Consider the following 11,897-nt stretch of genomic DNA (forward strand, 5'->3'; position numbering starts at 1 on the left):
ATTTCAATCAAAATCGAACCCAATCCACATTCAGCAGCTACAGAAAGCCTACGACGGCAATTAATTAAGGAAAACTAATGATTGGCTTTAAGATAAAGTAGCTACAGAGGGCTTTTCCCTCCATGCTACCAAATCTCTCCCGGCCCTCTCGCAGAGGCTCCAACGAACTCCTAGGCCTTTACATCTATCTATCTAAGGTGCAAACATCTCCTCGAAGATCTCAATCTCATTTCTTTTCCGCTTCGTTCCCGGTTAGACGCTTTGTTGGTCAGCTTCCTCGTCGCGATCTAAGGTCCGATCCCCCCTCCTCTCTATCTCTCTCTCTCTCTCTCTCTGTGTATATATATATATATATGTATGTATATGTATCATTGTATATGCATATCCATATATGTAATCCATATAGATATTCCAGATTTACTTATTGAGAAAGTTAGTGTTTTTAAGTCTGCCATAAATTATATGGAATCGAATTTGTGTTTATATTCGTAATTGAATTTCCATTTTTGTTGGAGAAATTTTGATTTTTTTAAAGATCATTTGATTCCTTTTCTTATTTGGTGATCCGATCATGGGATTTGATTTATTTTGTGAATTATCATTATTTCGACTTCCAAATTTGCGAAGAAATGATAAATCAATAACTGGTCAATTATATTGATTTTTGTATTTGGACTGTAAAGAGTTTCTGTATTATGGTGGCAACAACGAAAATATTTAATTTTCATTGCAAGTGGCTAGGGTTCTTCCATATAAGATCTTTCAACTAAGCACGTTATTTTAGATCTTGAAACAAAGAATGTGGCATCTGAATTACGTGTTATGATCTTACGTGAAGTGTTGATTTCGGTTACAACAAATAACGGGGGTAAGTGTGATTGAAATGCTAAAACATAGACACTAAGGCCTTGGTTATTCTGTGCACGTTTGCATGCACATACTACATAGGTACATATGCATTGTATATGCAGGCGATTTTGTATATTGGTGGGTTTATTTGGGAGGATTACGGTCGGTAGACGAAGGTGCATATCTGTTTACCAGTGTAACTTGATAAGATCATTTTATTAGGCCAGCCTAGCAACATTGGATAATTAATTTCTGCCGATCTTTCATGAACTTGCAGTCTAAATCCCCGAGAAGGTTGAATACTTAATTGATTAAATTACGGAGTTTTGTTACTGTGACATTTCCTTTTTTGTTTTGCATAATTTGTATATTGACGTGATTTTTCGTTTATTTTGTAAATAGTTATTGAGAGCGCTTCTAACATTAATCTTATTTCTTTCACAGGGAATATATCTTAAGCTACTGCTTTGAGGTCCTCCAAAATTTGTGAACGGTTGCAGGGGCAGATCTTTTTTCCTACTTTTATCTGTTGTTTTGTGAACTGAAAATGACATATGAAGAAGCTTTGAAGGTTGTATTTCCCTTATTGGAGGGTGTAGACCTTGCCTCGTGCATGGCAGTATGTAAGCAGTGGAGAGACAAGGCCCAAGATGATTACTTATGGAAATGCCTATGTGCTAAGAGATGGCCTTCAATCTGCAAGCAGCCTAACCCCCCAACTTTAACGTACTACAAGCTGTATCAAACGTTTTGTAGACGCCAGCATCGTCGAACTCTTCTTCCCCCGAAGCTGTCCTTTGATGATTTGGAATTTTTTATTGACATTTGGATTGAAGATAGGTTGATATTTTCGGAAGTAGTCCCAGGCCCTGTATTAGATTCTGGGATCAAGACCCTTCCACCAGGAATTTGTAACATGCTCAGATTTCACCTGGAAGGCCCCGAGTACAAGATGAAACTTCCTGTTGAGCCAAGACTCACGGTTCCTCTAAGCCAGACTGTCAGTGTTTCGGTGCTTGTGGTGCGCAAGGATACCAAGAGGGTTGCTTGCATCATTAATAAGTCCATCTTTGACTACATAGATCGGACAGCCTATAGGGCCTTGGCATTTGACTATTTAGACTTCTCTCCTGTCCACCCCTTCATTTCAGGTATCCGGGCATGGATGTCTTTGCTTTTCATGGAACATGGAAATGAAGTTATTGATGTTTTTGGGATTGAAATGGATTTCTGTGATGCTGCGACTTCCAAGGAAGAGGTTCTATGGTTATTAGACATGCTTGATTGGAAGTGAATGAGTTGGACTGTCTGGCCAAGCAAAAGAAGAGCCAAACTGAGTTGGATGGAATATATATGTACGTATGCATCTTTATGGGTCCTTTACCATGTGGAGAGCCCAAGGATGATAGTGCAGGCTCTCAACCTCCAGCAAATACTTGGCTTGAGTGGTACTATTTCGTTTGTTCTCTTGCCTGTTCAGTCTGTACATACTTTTTTTCTATTTTGGCTTTAATAAGTATGAACAATTTCTTGCATGCAAATCTTTCAAATTCTGATGAGATGAGTTGAGATACTTTACAATTCTCCCCCGGGCCACGGGGGAAAAATCCTCAGAATTGTCTTCTAGTAGTGAGTTAGTGACCCTTGTTAGTGTCACCCAATTTCTTGACGCATTATCCCTGTTGTTTTTGCAATAAGGTTTACATAGAAGCACATATGGACAAGTAACTTCACATTGATGAATAGGATGTTAGACGACCTATTATATATTCTGTTCTTTGAGCTCTTACCTTAACTGTTAGATTCAACTCTCTTATTATTTTTTCTTTCTTTTGTGAGTTTACAATAGTATGCATGACAGACCGTCACTAAGGCTAGATTAGTGATGTGTTCCGATTCCAATAAATCTAGTAGTTCTGAAATCCAATGTGCCTTCCATAATGGTAGTTCATTAGGATTCTTCTATTCAAATCAATTTTTCAATGGCAGTTACATAAATCGGACGTGCTTGTTGACGATAACCTCTCATTCGTTAGATCAACTATTGTACAAAATCAATACCTAGTTCGACGCTTTATTTATCAACCAACAAGGGTGAATTCTAAAAATTATATTTGGCATCAAAGTTTTGAGCAAATTGCCCAATTAGCAGGTGCAACATTCTACCATCACTAGCAGTCACTTGGAATGACAATCTTTGCCCTACTAACACTGTGCCGGTCTGTCAATCTTGGCCCCAATTGCGTGACATTTGAATCCAATTGGTGTTGGAGCCAAGGTTGTGAATTTCGTTTCGTACCGGCCAGCACAATCGAAATGTGCCGTACCGGCTGGGTAACCGATACAAAGAAGGATATTATTTTGTGCTGGTCAGAATTTCGGTCGTATCGGCCGATACCGGCCAATATACAGATTTCGGCCTTTACTTTTCTTTTTTTTTTCATTTATTCAAATTGCAAGCTCATTTTTTGACCCCCCAATTTAGACCAGACTATTTATAATTTATATATATATATATTTATATATAATTTATTCATATATAGACTATTATTTTGAAATATTATTTATATATATTTATATATAGATTATTCCGAAACGATATTGGTACCGAAATATCTAATGCTTCGACTAAAACAGTCACAGAAACGGTAGTCAAAACATTAGTTGGAGCCCTTAGTTTTGACATCCACAACAGCACCTACGCCTCCAACGTTGTAGAGCTACACAAAAAACTAGTATCGATTTCCTTTCAACTCGAACTTGACCCCTCCTGTCTTTCTGCATGAGACTCAACGATACTTGACGGGAACAATGCATGCTCTCGCCAGAGCAAGCCTTGTGAACATGGGCATGGATAAGTCAAAGTGCTTAAGCGGAGGATTACACCAATTCCTGTCTGGTTTGTCATAATTAGGAGGACAGAAGTTTGTGTCTGTGATTTTGATAGTGCCTGCATTTAGTCTGCACCATTGTGGATCGTTCACGCACATTAGTCCATTGTTAAATAGTGCAGTGCTTAGGGAGCCATAACGTCGACTTACGCATGGTTTCTCTTCCGGTAATGTCGTCGTATAATGTTGCATGAGCATCAAACCAACTAGCAACTATTTATTCACCAATGGTGATTCTTCTACTCATGGCTATAACAAAAGAAGCAATGAACATGACACATGCGAACAAGTATTGAGACCTAGCCATCACTACTGTGTGTGTGAAAGAAATTGACGACTGCAATATCTCTTTAAGCAACGTGAGGAAGATGGTACTTATATGTAGGAAAGCAGATAAATAAGGTAATCAACAAACTGGCACATTGCAGATATAGCTACGAGAATCGAGTAAATAAAAAATGAATTATGGAAAAACATGAGTTTATGAGACCAATCAACACATGAACACCAAAATTATACTAATATCTCGAAAGTCAACATTTGTAACATCTCCTTCCCTAGGGTTATGAATGTCAGGTACGAGACTTGCATAATTAAAAAAAAAAAAAAACAATGTTGTTCATTCCAAAAGAAAACTTAAGTTAAATCATTGTCTAAAAAATAGTCATATCCAAGTTTCCAAACCAACTAAATGAAAAGAAATCATAAATATAGTCTAAGGTTCATTAGTCTGCGCCCACCTACTCGTAGTTCTCATTCTCCTCACCCGAGTGGTAAGAATATGAAATAAAACTAAAATAAGTCGAATACTCAATAAGAACTCGTCACAATGTCAACATAATAAATAAAAGATTTTCATAAAATTTTCATGCTGAAAGAATAAAATTCTTGTCATATCATGTCGATGCTCATGCTATGGATAACTGTCTTAACTTATCCGAATTAACTGACTTAATTGACTGGCCTATACACTTAACCATGTGTGCAAGATTGTGCACCAGCCCCACATCCCACTGTAGCAAGGGGAGCCGCTGAGTAGTATTTTGACATACTACGGTGGATCACGCTTGAGTCTATGGCTTGCACATCCACCATGAATACTGAACTGAAAGGTCATCTGATTAACTGATCTTATCTTATATTGAACTTGAAATTAAGATAACTTATTTGTCTTATGCGACGTGAGATGCATAATATTCATACTAATATAAATAACTATAAAATGCTAAACTTGAACATGATGCAGAAAATTAACATGATCATATGCTATGATGACTGATATGCTTACATAGATCATAACATGCATGGTACATAAAAAAAAATGGTTGTCAAAGAACTAGCTTTAATAGTAATAGTCAAACTATGTGCTAATCCTAATGTGTGATCAAATTACTTACCTTGAAATGTTGATTCCGAATATTCTCTTCATAACTCATTACCTAAAAGAAATAATATATATCAGTAAAAATTTTAATAATCGTATCATGATGCTCCATTTAATATTTGAACTCATACTATAGAAAATAATAATTTTAATAACTATTCTGTTATGTCTAAAACCAATGCTATTCTTATTTTAAAACTTCATCTACCTTACTAAGAATGGAACAAGGAAAAGAAAACGAAACAAAGATAAAGCTTAGGGCACTAATGTAATTATACTAACAATGGGACTCTAGATACTTCTTACTCATCATTCTAATTCTCATTATTGTCTCATCATTTTATGATATGACATTAGATGATTATAAATTATTTATTATATTTTACTTATCAACTTATCATTTAATGTCAAATTATAGGAGGATGAAATGATGAAGAGAAAATGAACGATTAATAGTTTTTTTCTTAAAATATATGGTTTGAAGGTCCAGTTGGTGATACACGACAAAACTCCAAGGGTAGTTTTTTGAATTAACCAGAACAGCATGGACATTTTGGAAAAGTAGAAATAAACCATAAAAGCAGCACAGAGGCTTGCGAAATACATGGCTTCTTTCAATTTTCACTTGAGCAAACATACGAAGGAGAACAAAAGACTTGGGCAGCAGAATTTACTGAGGAAGAAGGATACGCCGTAAAAAGGGGTGAATCTTGTGAAGCTCTACGGCAGCACAACTGGGAATGGACTCACCAGAGAAAAAGGGCGCCGAACACAGACAGATCTGGGTGGCCGGACATACTGCAACGAAAATGAAGTAAACAAATGATTTTCTGTGGTGCAGTGGAGGAGATTTGAGGGTGAGAAATTGATTTGTGTTGTTTAAACTAACGGAAACAGAGAAGGAGGAGGAAGTAAGGCCAACATGCTCACCAGAGTAAAAATATTAGTAACAGAAGATGACCCCGTTAGCAAACTCAATGATTGCCCCAGAACCTCCAACCCCTTGTGGTGGTCGACGGTGGTAGAAATAAAATTTACAAAGTATTTGGTTAATTACATAAGGGAAAGAAAGCAACATAGATCACTAAATAATGTAAGTGCAACAGAAACTCATGAAAGAAATTGTAGAGCTCGAATGCTAGATTGAAGGGTACCATGGCAACACTAAACTCAGCGTATGATGGCGAGGTTGAAAATTTTGTTTGATGCTATAAGATCGAGAATAGAGAATTAAGGAGATGGAGATTTGCTGCTACGCCGAAATCACTGAGAATATGAAATATAAATTGAATGATTCGGCTTTTATATTGCAACGTCTAAAAAAAAAGAGATCGCCCGAATTGAAACGGAAACAACGGCTGAAAATATGAAGGTTTTAAATAAATAAATAAAATAATAATAATACTAATAAAATAAAATAAAAAAATTTAAAATCCTTAATTAAAATCGTGGTTGTTACAACACCTCATTAACGGCTTCGATGAATATTGAATACCATTTGGAACTTGCATGCATCTTTTGGCAAGTCATTTTTACAAGGAAAACAAATCGATTCAACTCATTTATTTGTCTTTTGGTGAATGGACTGCATGACTGGATAGCAGTACTCCTCTCCAATACGAGCATGCAGTATGCATGGTTTGTAAAAATAAACACCCTGCAAAATTCAAAGAGAAATACTGGCAACATATGGATGATAATATGATCTTAAATGATTTGTGAATAGTAATATAAAAATAGTGAATAATAATGAAATACTAGTGAGCTGTTTCTGAATAATAGTAAAGTAATCTCATATTACTTCACTTACTAAATATAGTCTCAGCCATAAAGAGATCCAACAAAACTAAACCCGCAATCTGATATGGGTTGATGTGATAAGTTAGATTTTGAAATTATTTTTATTATAAATTAGATCTAACATATTATATGAATTCAAATAAATTTATAATTTTACTTTTATAGAATCTCTTTGTGATTATAACATTTCTTAAATCCAAATGCACTTAATAATTTGAAATATTATCAATCTTCCCTATTTCCATTGATGTGCTGAAAGGTACGTCTATATATGTTGGGGATGCAGCTGGTTTGACTTGGTTAATTCGGAATACATGTCATGGCACTTGATCAAGCTGTGCTCATGTCGTGAAATACTTTCAATAGATACAAGAATATGGATCTGCATTAAAATCATACCATAACTGTAACATTCCGTATTTTAGTGTATTTTTATTAAATGATTATTTTTACTTTATTCAAAATTATTCTCTTGTTTTAAAATTATTAGATTTTAATTGGATTATTTTTTAGGATTTTTTAATTGGTGAAAATTAATTTTTATGTGCTTTCTTAATATTTATTTATTGTTGTGCATTTAAATTGTTTTTCATATTTAATTAATTACTGTGGGATTTCATTATTTCAATTTGACTTTACCATTACGTTTAAATTATTTTATTTAACTTGCTGTTTTAAAATCTTTTCCGTTGGATCATTTTTGTGACTCAAGATGTGAGGATTAGACCTCATTTATTTCTCTGTTTTTTCTCTTTCCTCTTTTCTTTTTCTTCCTTTTTCTTTTTCTTCTTTCTTTTCTTTTTCTTCTTTCTTTTCTTTTTCTTTTCCTGGTCTCCCTTCCCGCGCGCGTCCAGCTCCCTCTCTCTCTCCATCCGTTCTTCTCCTCCCCAGCCCGCCGCCATGCGCCGGCGGTGGTTGACACTGCCCGACTCCTCCACTCCCCCTACAGCCGGCGATCACCCCCCTCCATTTCCAGCTCCTCCATCGCCGCCGTTAACCACCACGAACCCATTGAAGCCGCGGCGTTCCATGCACCACTGCGCCGCCGTCGCGCCACCTCCGGCCACCATCTTCCTACCACTTCATCCTCGACCTCTTGGCAACCCATTGGACCCAACCCCAGCTCCAATCCGCCACCGGTGAAGCTCCACCATCTACATTTCCGATTTGGGTATTTTGGTCTTCTACCGCCCATTGCGCCGCCATCCACGGCAAACCACCACCATCACTAGCTTCACCGATCTCCCTAGGCCCTATTCTATCAAATTTGAGTCTTCGTTTGTCACCGTTGAAAAGTGGGTATCTGTGACCCACGGCCACAGTGTATTTTACACTGTTCGACAGCTATTTTTCCACTTCGAGCGCACCCGTGATCCTCGAAAAATTATTATATAGCATTGTAAGTATTTCTCTAAAGAACTTTCGTAATTTAAATGTATTTTTGCACTAACCCATTTCGCTATATTTTTGGCATGCCGGACTGAGTCCGAGGAGTTCAGGGGTCGGATGAATTTGTGATTGGAGTTGTTTGGTTGGTTTGGTTTATTTGGTTTGGTTGTTGATGAGTTGTTTTGATTGGATTTGTTGGGATTGGTTCTGGATGGATGTTGGATCAGTGTTGGTGCATGTTCATAGCATTATTCATGCATGATCATATTTGTAAAGAAAACTGGGTTTTCGTGTATTGCATTTATGTTCATGTGTTTATGAAAACTGAATTTTCATGTGAGAATGGATTTTGGGTGCGTGTGTATCACGACCCCAAGCCGAGATGGGGTATTAACTCGGTGGAGCTCCTCTGGTTACTCGGGAGCAGAATATACTGAGTAACGTCCCCTGGATTGTCGCCGGACGACAATGGGATCGGACGAGATGGTCTCGTGCCGACTCCGTGGTCCTTCTGCTGGCGGGGACTAGAGGATGTCTGGCCACGTACGCGCTGGGCGCGGAACTGGGCATCGCTCGTTGTGTAGTGTGGGTGCTTGGCCATGTACGCGCTGGGCGCAGAACTGAGCACCGCTACGAAGCCAGGACGTGCGGATGGTCCATAGGGGAGGCCATGGTGCATATGGAATTAATGCACTATTTTCTGGAAAAATAGTGCGAGTTGGATTTCTGGGTAAATCATTTTCTGGGAAAATGTTTTACGGATATTTTGGGTCAAAATGGGATTTTGGCGTGTATTGAAATAATTATTTTCGGGAAAAATAATGTGTCGAGTAAAATGCATATTTTTCATGTGCATGCATGTTAGTTGCATTTAATGCATTTTATATTACGTTGTTATTTGGGGTCATACTTACCTGCGATACCATTTTGTGGTAACGCAGATTTTGATGCAGATGAGGAGGAGGAGGACGAGCCTGAGGAGACGGCTCCGCCCGAGGAGTGATCTCGGATCACTCGTTTGTTTATTTGAAAACTATTGTATTATATTTTTATGGATGACTGTATAACTGCTATTTAAATTTTTACTGATGTTTGATTGTAAATAAATTATGATACTTAGTTGACTATCCGCTGCGTTATTTTATTTGTACACTGTTGCATGTACACACACTAGCACTTCGTTGGGATGTGTGACCGTGTTGTCACCATCCTGACGTCTCGATCCCTGTGTATTTATATAAGGGAGATTGAGGGCGTCACAATGACCACCTCATGAATATTCATAATCATTCGGCTGCTTTATACATATTTATAAATTTCATCACTGTAATTGAGATAATAAGATTGTTAATGTCTATAATTTTTTTTATTATATTACATTAATATCACACACTTTGAAGATAATTTGTCATGACTCATGGGACTGATAGTATGATCATGATCAGGATCAGTGGCAGGAATTTTTTAGGCGATTCATTCATGTGAAATTCAACAGAATGTGGATGTTTTTTCTTGATCATGTTTATCTCACACAATAATCACATAAAAAGACTTTAACTTCTAGTTATACAATTTACTTAAATTTTTGTTTTATATTTACTTAGTAATATATGTATCTTTTTATTAACATCCAGATGGATTTTGTTGCGGCCTGATAAATTCCAGTGACATCAACAAAAGAAGTGCTATAGGCTATATCCATAAAAAGTTATCGTAAAAGTGAACTTACTCCAAATCATATTAGTTTACATATTTATTTTTTAGTGATCTATTTGTGACTAAATTTCTTTTTTTTTTTTTTAATTATTTTTTATGTGGGCCGGCATCTCGACTCTCATTCATTTTTCATCTATAATAATGTATTGACTCTTAAGTATTAAGATTTCGTTTGGTTACGCAATTTAAATAAAATAAGATGAAATAAAATGAGATATTTTGTTAAAAGTTAAATAAAATATTATTATAATATAATTTTTTAATATAATTTTTATTTTAAAATTTTAAAAAGTTGAATTATTTATTATATTTTTTATGAGAGTTTTAAAAAATAGTAATGATAAGATGAGATGGTTTTGTGTACCCAAACCGTGCCTTATGAAAAAACAAAAGATGATAGATGAGGGTATAAGAGCACTAACAATGGCTTATTCATCTTTATCTTTATTTTCATATTTGTATAATATGTCTTTAAATTCATCTACATTGACTTATGCAGGTCTAAATTTTTACATAGTTATAAATAGTGCTTCTTCAAGTTTGAAGAACTCTCCAAACATTATTTTTAATATTTTTTCTCCCTTCTACTCATTAAAATCAACTTTGTAGAATTTGTATTAAGATAATTTTGATATATGAAATTTGTATTAAGTTGATGATACAAAGTGTTTGTTAGTACATATTAATATTGGTCATTTTGATATATGAAATTAGTAATATTTAGATGTATGAAATTTGTATTTTGAGCACATGGTGCTATTTGTAAAATATATAAAAAATAATAATTTTAAGAAAAAATAAAAAATAATTTTTTATTATTATTTAGTTTAAAGATGCATAATTCAATGTGAGAATTTTTATTGATATGCAAAATTAATGTTTAAAAATTGTGATTTTGAAGATGTATGTAGAGAAACCAAAATTAATGCTCTAAGTAGTTGAGAATGAAGAGACGTGAGGGTCATTGTCAAGTTGTTTGGTAGGGTTACTTCGGATTCAAACCCACCATTTTTGTCCTGACATTATTCTTTTCTTTTCATTATTCCTCTAGTTCTTAGGTATTATTGTCACCTATCAATCCAAAGGAAGAAGATTCATAATATTTCAATCAAAAATGATAGTTGCAGTAGTAAGTATGTAAGTGACGCATAATTATATTAAAAAATAAATAAATATGAAATTTATATAAAAAAAATTAATTTTTAATAATAGATCTTATTCTTTTTTAAAATGACTGTACAAAACTTATACACTTTACAATAATATGTAACATTACTCGTTATTTTTCTTCGTCAAAAATCTTTTATTTTCCTCTCATTTTTTACCCCTTTTCACTACCTTGTTCACATTATTGGGCCCTAGGTATTAAAATCAGACTTTCACGGCTCAAAGGCCCGCACATTTGCAAATTCCCAAAGCAATGGGCCCACAAGACGAAGCAAGGACGACGCTGGGACAGCCAAGATTATTTCTACAAACCTGAAGCGGGTTGGTTTTGTGAGTGCTGGGATGGGCTTTTTAACGGATATGCTTTCAAGCTCTAGGCATATTTGAAATAATTTTCATCTCATTTTATTTTGTTGTTAAATATTATTAAAATATAAATATTTTTAAATTAATTATTATAATTTTTCTAAGTATCACAATAAAAAATAAAAAATAATTTAATTTTTTAAAATTTTAAAATAAAAATTATATTTTAACAATATTTTAATTTTATAATATTTTTTATTTAATTTTTTTTTTCAAAACCCAATAAATACTTAATTCACAAATCATCTTATTGTTATTTACAAAATTATCATCCCATTTAATTTTTTAAGCATATCTAAACTAAACATGTCCAAAATCTCTATAATTATCTCTCT

General features: G+C 34.9%; 1 protein-coding gene, 1 long non-coding RNA gene and 1 pseudogene across 2 annotated transcripts; 1 reads left to right on the forward strand and 2 right to left on the reverse strand.

Annotated features, from left to right (window-relative positions):
* Positions 1–206: 206 nt before the first annotated feature.
* Positions 207–2,371, forward strand: LOC121248356 (F-box protein At5g39250-like). Its single transcript, XM_041146812.1, has 2 exons — positions 207–292; positions 1,294–2,371. Exon 2 carries the CDS (start codon positions 1,397–1,399, stop codon positions 2,141–2,143), a length of 747 nt encoding a protein of 248 aa, XP_041002746.1. The 5' UTR covers positions 207–292; positions 1,294–1,396; the 3' UTR covers positions 2,144–2,371.
* Positions 2,372–2,950: 579 nt separating this feature from the next.
* Positions 2,951–4,047, reverse strand: LOC121249206 (annotated as a pseudogene).
* Positions 4,048–5,621: 1,574 nt separating this feature from the next.
* Positions 5,622–6,390, reverse strand: LOC121248405. The gene is made up of 2 exons (XR_005937449.1): positions 6,055–6,390; positions 5,622–5,922 (listed from the first exon to the last, which is right to left on the reverse strand). It is a non-coding gene; the product is annotated as an uncharacterized LOC121248405 (long non-coding RNA).
* Between the last annotated feature and the right edge of the window lie 5,507 nt (positions 6,391–11,897).

Source organism: Juglans microcarpa x Juglans regia, chromosome 2D (assembly GCF_004785595.1).
Source record: "Juglans microcarpa x Juglans regia isolate MS1-56 chromosome 2D, Jm3101_v1.0, whole genome shotgun sequence".
Lineage (NCBI taxonomy): Eukaryota > Viridiplantae > Streptophyta > Magnoliopsida > Fagales > Juglandaceae > Juglans > Juglans microcarpa x Juglans regia.

Bases quoted from the DNA above. Each gene is read 5' to 3' on its own strand.
- LOC121248356 (XM_041146812.1), top strand. From the start codon at position 1,397: ATGACATATGAAGAAGCTTTGAAGGTTGTATTTCCCTTATTGGAGGGT.